The 16,197-nt window shown below is 35.9% G+C and overlaps 1 protein-coding gene across 3 annotated transcripts; it reads left to right on the top strand.

The window, feature by feature from the left end:
• Positions 1-4,386: 4,386 nt before the first annotated feature.
• pax10 (paired box 10) lies at positions 4,387-13,144 on the top strand. Of its 3 annotated transcripts, none has more exons than XM_051885516.1 (8): positions 4,387-4,523; positions 7,100-7,291; positions 7,782-7,949; positions 8,668-8,750; positions 8,873-9,029; positions 9,309-9,379; positions 12,020-12,161; positions 12,360-13,144. In XM_051885516.1, exons 2-8 carry the CDS (start codon positions 7,186-7,188, stop codon positions 12,458-12,460), a joined length of 828 nt encoding a protein of 275 aa, XP_051741476.1. In that variant the 5' UTR covers positions 4,387-4,523; positions 7,100-7,185; the 3' UTR covers positions 12,461-13,144. The 3 variants fall into 3 exon arrangements, with proteins under 3 accessions (XP_051741476.1, XP_051741478.1, XP_051741477.1); XM_051885518.1 differs by having other exon boundaries at positions 7,797-7,949; XM_051885517.1 differs by having other exon boundaries at positions 4,390-4,523; positions 7,126-7,291.
• The last annotated feature ends 3,053 nt before the right edge of the window (positions 13,145-16,197 follow it).

Raw genomic sequence — 16,197 nt, forward strand, 5'->3', positions numbered from 1 at the left:
AGGGAGGACGTGGCACTCTGTAGCCTGGGGGCACACAACAACACACAGAGAGACAGAGAGAGAGAGATGGTAAAGGAAATAGGAGGGCAGAGACGACAAAATAAGGAAGAAGACAAGTGCTCTGGAACCAAACGGATGACACAGAGTGATGGAGAGGCTGTGGGCCTAATGAATTATTCGTAATTGATGCATTAACATCAGTGCCTCTGCCGGATTTTGGCGTCACACACAGGATATCAAGTACAACACTTTCTCCTTTACCACATATACATGCACTCTCATACATGTACACATGTTTTTTTAAGAACTTGATGTTAATTTGTCCCGGCATTGTTGCTATGGTGACCTCTCTTCCCCCTCCCCCCCAGCAGAGAGAGAGAGAGGGTGACAGGGATGAACTAACAAGACACTGAAAAAATGTGCCCCGAAGGAGCGTACGCTCACACACCAGCACACATAATAAACGCACACTCAACGTCACATTTGTGCAACACACTGACACTAAATATTAACAACATTTTATTAGGGTCCGTTCTCATTTGCTTCATTTTTGTAACTGTTTCAAAAAGATGTTTCAGAAAGATGCTCTTCATCTTCCATTGTGTTTCAGTTCAAATCTTCCGTCTATTTTCCATGTCATTGTCTTTTTCCATGAATTCTCTGAACGAGTGACAAAGAAGGAGACGTAGGTATGGGGGGAGGCGGATGAGAGAGGAAGAGAGCGGAGGGTTTTGTCAACCGGAAATAAATAAAGCTGGCACCCTCCTTCTCCTCCGCCTCCTCTGTCTCTCTTTCTCGTGCCCTCCGTGTCCCCCTTCCTTGGTTTTTTTTCTACAAGGATACATCCATGGCCTCGTTATGTCTTCCCTTTTTCTCTCTTTCTGTTTCAGTTCCTTCGCTATCATGCGTGTACTGAACGAAACTCCTTGTGTTTTTGTTCATGCCGTGACAGTGTCCGTTAACCTGATGTAGCTTGTCACATTAAAGGGATAGTTCACCCCAAAATGAACATTCTGTTATCATTTACTCACACTCATGTCATTCCAGACCCATGTGATGTTATTTCTTCTGGAACACAAAAGGAGACATTTAGCAGAATGTTCAAGCTGCTCTTTTCCATACAATGAATGGTGTGTAAATGGTGACCAGTGGCATTAACAGTAAAATTAACAGTAGTCCACATGACTCTTGCACTATATTCCATTTGTTACTTTATTTTAAAGGGTTAGTTCACCCAAAAACAAAATTTCTGTTATTAATTACTCACCCTCATGTCGTTCCACACCCGTAAGACCTTCGTTCATCTTCGGTTGCTTTCTATGGGAGATAAAAACCTCTGGTATTTCTTCAAAAATATGAGAGGTTTTTTATCTCCCATAGAAAGCAACAAAATTTCCGCATTCAAGGTCCAGAAAAGTAGTAAAGACATCATTAAAACAGTTCATGTGACTGCAGTGGTTCAACCTTAATGTTATGAAGCGACGAGAATACTTTTTGTGCGCAAAAAAAAAAACAAAAATAACAATTTTATTCAACAATTTTCTGACGCGGGAGCCGGCCAATAATAAGTCGGCGTTCTTACGTAGAACCTGGAAGTGCTGCACTGTGTCTTCAATGTAAACTGCTTAGGAGAATGACAGGGAAATTGTTGAATAAAGTCATTATTTTTGTTTTGTTTTCGTGCACAAAAAGTATTCACGTCACTTCATAATATTAAGGTTGATCCACTGTAGTAACATCAACAGTTTTAATGATGTCTTTAGTACCTTTCTGGTCCTTGAATGTGTTAATTTCAGTGCTTTCTATGGAGGATAACCGTATTTCATCAAAAATATCTTAATTTGTGTTCTGAAAATGAACTAAGATCTTACGGGTGTGGAACGACATGAGGATGAGTAATTAATGACATTATTTTCAGATTTTTTGGGGGGGTGAACTAACCCTTTAAGGTGACATTGTTACAGTAACTATACAAATAAGTACTGAGTAATATTAATTAACATGTTACTTCACTCAGTGAATAGTTCTTAAAAGAACCATTTTTTTCTAAGTGGTAAGAGCATTTTAATAATCTAAAGAACCCTTTTCAACTGTAAAGAACCTTTTGTGCAATGGAAAGGTTCCATGGATCCATAATGTCATTAAAGAACCTTTCATTTTAAGAGTGTACTAGTGTTAAGGTTAGAGGTAGGGGGGTTTTAATGATGTGAAATTTTAGATGTGTACATCTACTCCAATTAGTAAACTCTGTTTATAGACATAATACCCTAGATTTGATAGCAGAAAAACAGTGTCTCCAAGGCTCTTCTTTGTCCAAGACAACATTTCCTCCTGTCTAGACTGATATGTACTTCTGTTGTAATAAAAATAAGTAAACTCATGTCAGTGTAATCTTGTACATATTTTCGCATTGTAGTTAAGAATCTATTATTATAACCACATTTGAATAATTTTAAGACTTATTGGGGGTGCCCTGAAAGTTTGCGATGCCCCCTAGTGGGCCCCGGCCCCCTGATTTAGATCTACTGCTTTAGAGTGCATGCATGAAAAGAAGAAGAAAAAAACCCCTTTGCTTCATAATTCACAGATTGTAGGCCTAATACTCAAAAGATGAAAACAAAAACCTCTTTGATCCTTCTTACCTCCAGTGGGAATTTGAGGTCTCATATTTATTCGACTTTTCCCCTAGGTTGAACCTTTCAGCTAGCACCAAAATGGTCATGCTTGTATGTAATGTTGGCTGAGTCTCCTTTATAAGAACAGCAAATCTCTCTCTCCCTCTCTGTTTTTCTCTCGTATTTTAACGTGTCACAGGCTCTTTGGTTTTAAAGTTAATCCAATAAAATATGCAAATATAGCATTGGGATTGTGACAAAGTGCAGTGGAGGGTAAACATGCCATATACACTCTGACGTGTGTGTGTGTGTAGAAGAAGAGAGGCCCTTGCACGCAGGTCTGAAAGTGTCTACTCATGTTTGCATGTAATCATACTAGCAAGCATGCAGTGTACAGAGAACTACGGAGTAATGTGTGAAGTTTCTCTTCTCATGAGAATGAGTGTCTTGATTTAAAATACAAGAATATAAAGGTCTGTTCATTGTGTTTATTATTATTTAAATAGTTTAATTATGTTCAAATATGTTAAATATGTTTAAATATGTTTATTTTGGGAACTATTAGGCACCAGTGCCATTTTAAAAGCTTAAAGAAAATACTAAAATTAAAGTACTTTCCAAATTATATGATGTGAGAATAAATCTCTTATACTCACCAAAGCTGCATTTATTATTACAATGTAATTATTACGAAATAACTTTTTTCTATTTGAATATATTTTAAAATGTGATTTAATCCTGTGATCAAAGCTGAATTTTCAGCATCATTACTCCAGTCTTCAGTGTCACATGATCCTTCAGAAATCATTCTAATATGATGATTTGCTGCTCAAGAAACGTTTCTTATTATTACAGTTGTACTGCTTAATATTTTTGTGGAAACCACTTTTTTTCATAATTTTTGGATGAATAGGATGTTCGAAAGAACAACATTTATTTAAAATAGAAATCTTTTGTAATATTATGTCTTTATTCTCACTTTTGATCAGTGAAATGTGTCCTTACTAAATAAAGGTATTAATTTCTTTTTCTTACTGACCCCAAACTTTTGAACGGTAAAAGCAAAATTTGAACAATAACTTGAAAATACTACAAGATCTAGATTCATTTGTTGTATATTTGCTGAAGTCAGACATTTTTCTGGTCCCAAACAGCTGTTATATGTCACTTGTCTGAGAAGCGTTTGACTACTTTATGAGAAATCAGAGGGTTAATGCTTCATTTATATCAATATATCAGGATTTTGATTACTTCAGAGGAACATATTTAAAGAATCTGAAGGGAAAATAATAAGTTAATTACTTTTATTGCTTTTATATATTGGGGTCTTTATAGGACCCCTAGTAGATCTCAGCGGTGCGGAGGGTTAAACTATCACTGACCGCCAGGCGTCATAGAGCAGGTGCATGATCTGAAGCTCTCTCACAGCTCTTAGGTTAGCCATTTTTGGAAGTCCGTATCTACAAACAGCAAACTGCCTTTGTGAGACTTTAGAAATAGCTTTACGTCTCCTCTTTTTCAGTCATTTTTTTGCCTCCACCTCTCTCTCTCACTTCATCACCCCTTTTCCTGGCATTAAGTCCAGACCTGACACTGACACTGACTCTGTGTGTCATCCCTCTCTCTCTCTTTCCCTCTCTCCCTCATTGCTTCAAGGACCAGAGTGCCTGCAGATGCATTTCTCTGTAGCCCACTACCCCTCCCTCGCCTCCTCTCTTTCGCCCTGTCTAACTCTCTCCATCTTTCTCTCCCTTTCCTCTCCTCCCATGCTCTCTCTTCTCTCTCTCTCTTGATCACAGTCTAACATTAACAAAGCGAGAGAGCAGAGAGAAGGAGAGAGGGATGAACAGAAAGTGATAGAGACACTGAGCAAGTGTGGACCACTTTTACAATTCATTCATCTACCAGGTGAGTCTCCTGCCTTCACTGCCGACACAACAATTGAGAAATTAACAGAATCATAACTCTTTTATATTGGAAATAACATATACAGATTGAGGAAAATGATTGGTTAATTGTAGAAAGGTTATGGCAGACTTGACCTTTGACATTTTCTGTTTTGCACACAGCAATATTTTTGTGTGATACCACCAGAGGCAAAATTTAAATAATTTAAATGTGCTTATATTTATCTTAGCCTTAGAGTCATACAAAGTCATATTCAATTAATTAATTTAAATGAGTGAAAACTTGTTCACCTTTTCTATACGTCAATATCCATGACAGCATTATTTTATCATTATAAATGCATTGAATATTGTATATTATTATATAGATATGTCAGCACATGTTGTGTATAAAAAGAGCCCCTGTATGTGGTTTGTATCAATATTTAACTGTTCATTTCCTGGGCATATTCAAGCTATGATATTATTTATTTTATTTACTTATTTTACGTATTTTTTAAATAACTCAAATTGTACAGGGAGTTTTTTTTTTGTTGGCATTATTAATTCAACAACATGTAGTAATAAATTAAATATAGTTTTACATTTTTCTGGCACCCTAACCTGTGCTGTTTTGCTACATGTCACTTCTTTATTTTTTGTTTCTCCGTCCGTATCTGTGTATTTCCCTCTATTTAGTGGTCCTATATCACTTTTTGTCTTTGAGGGCCATGTTTTATTCTCAAAACCCATGCAAATATAATCATGCAAGCACTTCTACACCATCTTTAATGGCTAGATCTGTAGTATTTATGACGACGGCCTCCTTTCCGTGTATGTTAGTAGTTTTACATGCAGAACTAAGTGGAACCACAGATATTTTTTTGGCCTCTTCAACGGTATTCATTTATTTAGCTGAATGGTGTTCTATAAATTATGTGCAGGTGCTGGTTTTTTTGTGATATAAATACACACACATTTCAGTTGGTGGCTTCACGCCTCCATTTTCATACTGTTTTTTGTTGTGTAGTCAGAGTTTGTAGTTGAAAACGTGGATTGTGTGCCATTGTGTGCGGTGTATCTATAATTATCTCTTTGTTTTGTAGGAGTGTGTCTCTCTCTGTTGTGTAGAGCCTGTGTGTGTCTGTGTATTGTTGTTAACATTAGTTGACAGTATTACTCTCTCCAGTCATGCGTGTGTGTACGACCATGTCAGACTAGATGTTCTGTACTTCTTAATTACTTGCTGTGTGTGTGTGTAATGAACTCTGTGTGTGTGTCTGTGGGGGGTGTGTGTGTACATGTGAAAGATATATAAAGAGATAGATAGATAGATAAAGAGACAGTAAAATACAATAGTGACCCATACTTTAAAGACATCAGATGTGTCATTCTATGAATGTTAATTAGATATGATGATTTTTTAAAGTACATTTTACATTTGCCTGTTTGGCAAATAATGTTTTAAGTATTAATAAATTGCATTGTGCCATCTTAAGTCAAATTAACACATTTTTATGCCTATTATAGTTAAAACTTTAGAATAGTAACAGGGTTAACATTTAACTGTTTAATTCAACATTTCAAGCCTTTGATTACTGGTAATTTTATGTATAATCACGTTTAAATTATCAGTTGTTTGCTTTTTAAAATCATAAAATACAGGGTTGATATTTTAAGGTATACATAAAACATAAGATGAATGACAGTTAGTGGACTTGAACTTGTCGTTGGAAAGTTAATTTCTGAAAGGACAATGATGTCATTACGACAAAGTTATTTTAATCTATAGAATTACTTTAAAAATTGAGAAATTTGATAATAACAGGGTTGGCACAAAACTGAAACTTAGTTTTTTATTAAGATGCTAAAATGCTAGCATATATTTTGTTTTCAAAAACTGTGCGTGGCTGCTAACAATGCAAGGAGAAGCTGAAAACACAAGACTGAGGGGAGGCCCAAAAAAACGGATCATTATCCACCTTATTTTTAAACGCGGAAGTAAGGTGTTTTCTGTGAATGTGCGAGACTTCTGATTTACTAGCCGCTACAGGGAAATAATGAGAAAAATATTAAAGTGCGGTAAACTGTAAAACTATTTGCGCTAGAAACCATTGTGTTTATAATTAAGACAATACATTAAAATAATATGGTAAGAAACACCAGTTTGCGATATCAAGCAGCATAACGAGCTGTTTGTACAGCTAAAAATAACAGAGCACCGGACACCGGAAGCCAGACCCATTAAAATTACAAATGGCCGCGCCACCTGAGAAATACGGTGGATAGAAAATTTAAATAAATAAATAAAGCTACTTGATGTGTTTAGATATATGTTAATACACAACAAAATTTGGCATCAACTGTTCATTGTTAAAGTCCTTTTTTTACCCATTTGCATACGAGAGAAAACCATAGGAGAAAACACCGTTTTGAATGACCAAGATCTGTATATCCTCAGTTACAATACATCAACTTAATCAGCAACATTTTGTATTTTTTTTTTTTAATTCTTAAAGAGAGAGAGATTGAAAGTATGAAATATGAGAAATGTTTATACTGTATATAAATACTGAATTTCTTGTATTTCTTTCACAGTTTTACTTCTTTCGTCCTTCATTCAGGGTTGGAGTGGTCTGGATGATAGAAGGAGAGGGTCAGTGTTTTCTCACAGGTGACATTTAATGTATGAGAATCTGACCATGCTGAACTTACAAAACGGCTCCAACTGGACTGGCCCAAATAACTGGTACCACCCGGCTGACACCATCACCCCTCAACACGGAACAGGTATGTGAGCTGTAGTGATTTATCTCTGTATCTATTAGGCTAGTAAAGCACCTCAGCGTGTGAATGTACACTGAAAGTGTATGTGTGCCTGTGTTTGTGAAGTCAGCTTTGGGGTGAACCAGCAATTCTTATACTTGACTGAGCACAAACAGAGGGTGCCAACAGCTACACCATCAGCCACACATGTACACCCACATCCACATACAAACACGGCAGTCTCTGGCCTTGACATCCTCTGTTTCATTACAGGAAGGCGGAACTAAAGCGAGCAGACATTAGACACAGAATTAGATGCCCATAATACAGTTGCTGCTCATTCACACATACGCAAATAAGGTCAAACTGTCAAACACAAGATGCTGCGCTGCTCTAGAATCACACAGTCTTCAAAGAGACAGTTCTGTCTATATAATAACACACACGTTTGCACACTGAAATGCAGTACTCTTACAAGACTCTCTAAAGTTTAATGTTTTTTTCTCTCTCTCAGATGGTTGTGTGGAAGATCTGAATGTGCAGATGGCCGGAGCAGGGGAAGGAGTGGTGCAGGGAGAGAGGGATGAGGTGGACGAGTCGCAGCTACACCTGCAGCTAAAGAGGAAGCTGCAGAGGAACCGCACCAGCTTCACCCAGGAGCAGATCGATGCCCTGGAGAAAGGTGTGACTCAAAGCGCTGGCTCAAACTGAGCTTTCCATGCAAAATAATCTCAGTCCTAGAGAGGATAGATACACATAACCATTGTTTACTATAGTAAATCATGATAACAGGGTTGAAATTGCAATAAAATAATATAAATGGATAAACAATGAGTGGACATTAACTTGTCATTGATGAGTTATGAAGTCATTATGAGAAAGTTATTTTTATCTATAGAATAGGTCATTACTTTAAAATTTGAGAATTATGATTATAACAGGGTTGGCACAAAAATAAGGTTTTGTTAATGTTTTTGTTTCCATGTATTTTGTATAGGCTATTTCGCAAGGAGAAGCCAGAAACACAAGGACTATAAGGAGAAAATTAATATTTTAAAAAACTTAAGAAAATTAAGAAAAACTTAATGAATTTTGCTGATGTGTTTACAAAAATGTTTTTTTGTGCCATTATTTACTCACCCTCATGTTGTAGCAAACCTGTTTGACTTTTTCCTTCTGAGAAACAAAAAAGAAGATATTTAAATCTCATTGTTTTTTCTTCCATACAATGAAAGTCAATGGGGTCCAAAGTTGTGTTCTGTACAGAAGAAAGTAAGTCATACAGGTTTGGAACGACATGAAAAAATGATAATTTTTGGATGAACTATCCCTTTAATATTCACAATATGCAATTATGCTTATACTAAATGTTTGTTAAGTCTTTTAAATCTGTTTTCCAGAGTTTGAAAGGACTCATTACCCAGATGTCTTTGCTAGAGAGAGACTGGCCGCAAAGATTGATCTTCCAGAGGCTAGAATTCAGGTTCTTATGAAGTATTTTTATAATCTTCTTTGAGATTTTAATTGTGTTAATGCTGAAGTGCCTTTAAACAATACAAAAAGACACTGTCCATTATACACTGACCCATATTGGGTGATTGACAGGTATGGTTCTCCAATCGGAGAGCTAAGTGGAGAAGGGAGGAAAAGCTGAGAAACCAAAGGAGATCAGGAGGCACCAGTTCCTGTTCTCAGACACATACTCCCTTGAGCACATCCTTTAACTCCCCTGTATATCACTCCCATCATAGCAACAGCTCAGGTATGTCTCTTTTACATGTACAGCTTTGCTTAATAATTGGCGGCTAGATTTCTCCTTTGTTTTTTTCTCCTATTTTCATGCATAGTAAATTGGTGTTTGTTTCACTCTGTCCTGTTTGTTACTACTCTTTCCTCAAACTTCAATTCAAATATCAGTGTCAAAGTTCTTTATTGCTATTATTACAGTATTGCCAAAGCATCAATAAACACAAAAGAAGTAGTAGTAGTAGTAGTAGTAGTAATGAGCTGATTTTTTTCCTCTTCTGTTCTCTCATATAAGGCTCAATGCACAGTCGGAGTGATTCGTCTCTCTCAGCCTATAGCTCTCTGTCTGTCTTCTCCAGTATGCAGGTAATTCATGACCTCCCTTGCATATCATAGTACCCTAATAAGGGTCAGACACATAATGCACATATTTGTAATTCTACATCAGCATTTGAAAGTGTACTCAGTAATTTTTGTTTCTGCTATGACTTATAGGCTAATACTGACACCTAGTGGTGCCCAAAAGTTTCATGTTACAAATGCCACTGTATTAAAAGTGATAATTCACAGCTAAATTAAAATTATGTCATCGTTTACTCACCCTCATGTTCCAAAACTGTATGAATTTCTTTGTTCTGTGGAACATAAAAGAGCGTATGTTTTTTTACCCCATACAATGTAAATCAATGGTCACCAAAACTGTTAGGTTACCAAAATTCTTCAAAATATCTTCTTTTGTGCTCTGTAGAAGAAAGTCATACAGTGTTGGAACAACATGAGAGCGAGGAAATGATCATTTTCTTCATTTTCTTTTAGTTCACCCAAAAATGAAACTTCTGTAATTAATTATTCACCCTCATGTCGTTCCACACTCGTAAGACCTTCGTTCATCTTCAGAACACAAATTAAGATATTTTTGATAAAATCTGATGGATCCTGCATTGACAGCAAGACAATTAACACTTTCAGATGCACAGAAAGCTACTAAAGACGTATTTAAAACAGTTCATGTGACTACAGTGGTTCAACCTTAATGTTATGAAGCGACAAGAATACTTTTTGTGTGCCAAAAAAACAAAATAATGACTTTATGCAACAATATCTAGTGATGGGCGATTTCAAAACACTGCTTTCATGAAGCTTCGAAGCTTTACAAATCTTTTGTTTCGAATCAGTGGTTCGGAGCGCGTATCAAACTGCCAAAGTCACGTGATTTCAGGGATTTTTCAGTGATTTACGAGGCTTCGTTACATCATAAGTGTTTCGAAATTTCAATGGTTCAACACTGGGGGGGCGCTCCGAACCACTGATTCGAAACAAAAGATTCATAAAGCTTCGAAGGTTTATGAAGCAGTGTTTTGAAATCGCCCATGAGGGTGAGTAATTAATAACAGAATTTTCATTTTTGGGTGAACTAACCCTTTAACGCTCTTGTCAGGCATGATTAGAACAGTCGATTCACAAATTACTTATATATGTACAGGTTCTCTTAATGAATCATTCAGAAGTACTCATGAATTTGTTGAATCCCCACATGAATGAAATCACTAAATTAAACAGAGGGGCTTTTTAAATAATAATAAAAAACGCTGCACTTTTAATGTACCCAATTAGCGTCTATTCAAAACAGTAGTATAAAAAAACTACTGTTTTAAAGTACAGTCAGCTACTGTATGTAAAATATAAACAATTTTATTCTATCAGGACAACTTTTATTTTTAATGTCTTAATTAAAAAAATATGCCCTCTCAAACATAATAGCATCCGCCTTTTTGTTTCTTTAAAACATGCAAAAGAGAGTGCTTTCTACAATAGTAAATAATGCAGATAGATATTCCAGTACACGCATCTATTACGCAACTGCAAGGTAAAAGTAGGCAGTGCTTTGAGTCGGCCTGACATTTTTTTATTTTTTTTTTATTGAAACAACAGTAGGGGAATACAAAGACATTTGAATATATAAAACAATTAAATCAAAATTCTGTATCTTATATCACAAAACAGTCACGTTTCTATTACATTAAGTATCCTTTTCAACAGCTTAGATGTCTTAACAGCTTTTCGATTGTTCTGTATTGATGTTAGAGAGTCATAAAAAATCTTCAAATCAGTGGAAAATAGTCTACCATTTGGTACAGTCGATATACATTTTGCTTTATGTATATGATATTTCCCTAGTAGTATAAGAAGTTTAATTATATTATTCAATTCCATTAAACCAGTATCACAATCCATAAACAAGACCATTACATCAGTTATAGTGACAAACTTGTAAAACAAGTCAAAAAGAAACATAGAAACTTGGGACCAAAATAATTTGGTATAATTACAACTGAAGAATAAGTGTACAATTGTTTCTGTTTCTTCTTTACAAAAACTACATAATGGCGAAAACCCTTCTTTAAATTTACTAATAAAATTGTTACATGGATAGTATCTGTTTATTATTTTAAAGTGAGTTTCTTTGACTTTATTAGGAATTACAAATTTATTTATATCTGACCACAAATTCTGAAAAACAAGGGAGTGATAATCCTGTTTCCACTTCACCATTGCCTTAGGTGAAACACTTTTTTCTCGAGTCCGCCTGACATTCAAACAAATTTAAAATAGTTTATGTAGCGCCCTCTGGTGTTTCTGCTGGAATATACACAGCCTGCTGTAGTTTCTAAAAATAAACACTCGCACGTATACAGCAGGTTTACAGTTCAACAGGTCAGTTTTACTCTATAAATCCCCTCCCTGTAGTCAAACAGATCAGCGTTATATTTATTGACATCATATTCAATCACGTCATAGCAACACAACCAGTGCAGTTTGTGTGTTGTTCTGACCTGATTGTGGCACATTGATCTAAAATACCATCATAAAAACTCCAGAGTAATCTTTTAATCTTCTATGGGGTGTTTCTTGATAAATAAATGAGTTTATTTATGAATATGCTGACACTATAAATGAAATGAGATTAATTTTATATCTTTATTTACCCTTCTCTTCTCTCTTTAGTCTTTGCCCTCCCAGTCAACTCCAACTTACTCTTGCATGTTACCTCCTTCTCCTTCTGCCCTTCCCCCTCTTTCTCGCAAATTTGACTCATCCTACACCTCTCCCCACCTTCCGCCCCCACCCACGGCGAGCACAAACACAGGTGAGTGCAGTTTTGTAACATACTCCACCCTCACACTGCATATGAATGCTGTAATCCACAGGCCAAAACACTGCATGAGGAATGAGTGTGTGAATGTAATTTAGCTTCTTTGTGGTTTCCTTTTGTGTTACAAATAAGTCGTCAGAAGTGGCCACATGTGAAGAATGCAATGATAACTCCCTGCTGTGTCTCTTTCAGGATTCTTTCCCGGTGTTTCCGCAGCAGGGCAGACTGCAGTTCAAGGCGGCGATCAGGAGCTGGGACAAGGTCTGAGTCAGTACTGGACAAGACTGCAGTAAACAACTCTTACAACCTTATCATTATCAGACAAAACCAGCAGAGCTTCAATCAGCAACTTTGAGCAAAATATTCAACAACAAAAAACCCTACTTATTTAGATGATTTACACATCAGGGAAGCAGACTATGTAAGCCATAATCCTGTATAAAAAAAGAAAAAAAAAGAAAAGATGTGGACCTCACAGACCTGCACAGGTGGAAGAGAAAATGGACTCCAGCATTTTTGACCTGCACCTTTATAGGCCTAGTCAGCACCATGCCAGACATTAACACAATGCCATTCTCAGATATTGGTGGTAAAACAGTACACATCTAAAAATGCCTCATGTTTATGCAACAAAAATGTATTGTTTAATTGATGTGCCAATTACAATCAGTATGACAGAACATGTGACCAAAATGAGGATGTTTTAAAACTGCATTTGTAGTTATACACTGCTGTTTAAAAGTTTGGGGTTGGTAAGATTTTTTTATTTATTTAATTTATTTATTAAGTCTGTTTTGCTCACCAAGGCTGCATTTCTTTGATCACAAATACAGTAAAAACTGAAGTTTTGTGAAATATTATTACAATTTAAAATGTTTTCTATTTAAAGGATTAGTTCACTTTCAAATGAAAATTACCCCAAGCTTTACTCACCCTCAAGCCATCCGTGTTTATGACTTTCTTCTTTATGATGAACATAATCGGAGAACTATAAATAAATATCCTGACGCATCCGAGCTTTATAATAGCAGTGAACAGGGTTCATGAGTATGAGCTGAAGAAAGTGTCTCCATCCACATCCATCCATCATAAATATGTGCTCCACACGGCTCCAGGGGGTTAATAAAGGCCTTCTGAAGTGAAGCGATGCGTTTGTTTAAAAAAATATCCATATTTAAACAAGTTATGAAGTAACATATCTAGCTTCCACCACACTGCCTACCGTATTCAATGTATGAAGAAAGTGTAAAACTCTCGCAGTTCAAAAAGCTTACGCTACGTCCTACGCCTTCCCTATTCAACTTACGGAAAAAGTGTAACCGACGCAACGCCAGTTTATGCTTTCTTCGCAACTTGAATATGGACGGCGGTGTGGCGGAAGCTAGATATGTTACTTCATAACTTGTTTAAATATGGATATTTTTTACACAAACGCATCGTTTTGCTTCAGAAGGCCTTTATTAACCCCCCGGAGCCGTGTGGAATATGTTTATGATGGATGGATGTGGATGGAGACACTTTCTTCAGCTCATACTCTTGACCCCTGATCACTGCCATTATAAAGCTTGGATGTGTCAGGATATTTATTAATATATCTCTGACTGTGTTCATCAGAAAGAAGAAAGTCATATACACCTGGGATGGCTTGAGGGTGAGTAAAGCTTGGGCTCATTTTCATTTGAAAGTGAACTAATCCTTTAAAATTTTCAGCATCATTACTCCAGTCTTCAGTGTCACATGATCCTTCAGAAATCATTCTAATATGATTATTTGCTTCTCAAGAAGAAACATTTCTTATTATTGTCAATGTTGAAACCAGTTGTGCTGCTTAATATTTTTGTGGAAACTGTGATACTTTTTTCAGCATTCTTTGATGAATAGAAACTTCAAAAGAACAGCATTTATTTAAAATAGAATTTCAGTAACATTATAAATATCTTTAATGTCACTTTTGATCAATTGAATGTCTTTTCTGAGTAAAAATATTATTATTATTATTTATTTATTTTTTTAAATCTAACTGACTCCAAACTTTTGAACCGTGTAGATTAATGGTATTAAAAATAATGGATTTTAGGATTAAAGTCTTTTATGAGCCTATCAGTTACCAGTCCATCACAGTGCTGACGTGGAGAAACCAATGACAATCAAGCTTAAACCTGAGCAAAGCAGTGACAATCAATCAAGTGCACAAAGTAGGATCAAAACTATATAAATATAAATCGATGTAGCCGATGACAATCAAAATACATTATTACATAAAGGCTGCAAAGACAATCAGACATACAACCGATCATGTGTAAATATACTGAAGTTAAACTAATGATTTATTTCTGTACATTGTTAAATGGACATTACTGTGTTTTGATTACTGGTTTATTTCACCACTCTGTAACATTCATAGTTTTTTTTCCCTGTCAGATCCCATGAACTCACTGTAGATTTGTATGTTTGAATGTGTGTGCATAAGAGAGAGAGAAACAGAGAGCCAGAGATAGGGAGAGTGGTAATGTTACTGTATTTATTATTAGAATTGTGAACATTTTAGTGTAAACCCTTTTGTGGAATAACTTAACATTGAAATAAAAACATTACAGTGAAAAGGAACATGCATTTGTGTGTCTGTGTTTTCCTTCATCATGCAAAGTATTTGTATTTATTCTTTGTGCATCTCCCATCTTCTATGACTTTCTGTTCTGTTTTTTTTCTCAAGAGTAACAGTAAATTGGTTCACTTGTGGCCGTTTGGATTGTGTTTACTTATTACTGTCACTGAACAGTAGCATTTCCTGCCTGTGTGCTGGTGGATTTCCTGTTTTTGTTACTCACATTACCACACCCATTGAAAATAATGTTCTGACATATTCTCACAGGGACTCAGATGCAGACAGCACAGGGGTTATGAATAACTTTGATGTCGTATCTATTTTCATCTTACATAGCAGAACACAAATATAGAAAATATGGACACTTGGTTATATATTTGTATATTAACCAAATATAGATTAAAATAAAAATCTGTTTGCTTGAATTTCTTACAGCCCTCACAATGCCGGAAACTGGAACGGATACACTTAAAGGTCTGACTCTGGCCATATCTGAGATGTATCCTCCAAATTTCCGGTGCACTACCCTTGATGAGTTTAATTAAGGCCGATGTTAACGAGCTGTGGAGGCTGAGGGGGCAAAAGCACGCAAATTCTCTGTCTGGGCAGAGGTCACTGTAATAGTCACGTCTCTTCTATTCCCATAAGGCCTCCAGTCCCCAATCAGAGCATGTTTTATCTAGTCTGTGTGAACATGGGGTCTCCTCCCTCAAATTCATCGCTCCATCTGTGCCCCTCCCTCTATCTGTTCATCTCTTGCCCTCTGCACACAGTCTTGGCCTGTGGTTCTCAAGTGAATAAACACATCCACTGTTTCTCATGCTAACTTCCTTGGAACAGCTGAATGTGACAGATACAAATTCTGATAGAGTTACAATATTGTCTATATGTTAAAAGAGTATTCCAAGTTAAGCTGTGTGGCATAATGTTGATTACCACAAAAATAAATTTTGACTTGTACTTGCTTTTCTTTTAAAAAGCAAAAATCTGGAGTACAGAGAGGCACTTACAATGGAAGCAAATGGGGAAAATCTGTAAATGTTCAAATACTGACTGTTTTGAAAATGAAGCCACAAGACAATATGCATGTTAACATAATTTTAGTGTGAAAATCTGCTTACTAACCATTTCCATGTTAAGTTATTTTCAATTTTACAATGCTGTCGCTAAGACAATATAATGCCGTAAAGCCTAAAATGATTGTAAAATTAATACTATTATTTTAACAGGTTTACAGCTAATAAGTTTTAATTAAGGTTTTAACTGATACTTTTATAAAATTATAAGCTTCACATTTATGGTTTTAAATCCTCCAGAACTTGGCCCCATTCACTGTCATACCATAACCTTGATTTGTTTATGTTAATTAACATTATGAATTTTGCATCATCATTTTAATTTTTTAAAGAAAGAACGTGCCGAAAT

Source organism: Ctenopharyngodon idella, chromosome 3 (assembly GCF_019924925.1).
Source record: "Ctenopharyngodon idella isolate HZGC_01 chromosome 3, HZGC01, whole genome shotgun sequence".
NCBI classification, from domain to species: Eukaryota; Metazoa; Chordata; class Actinopteri; order Cypriniformes; family Xenocyprididae; genus Ctenopharyngodon; species Ctenopharyngodon idella.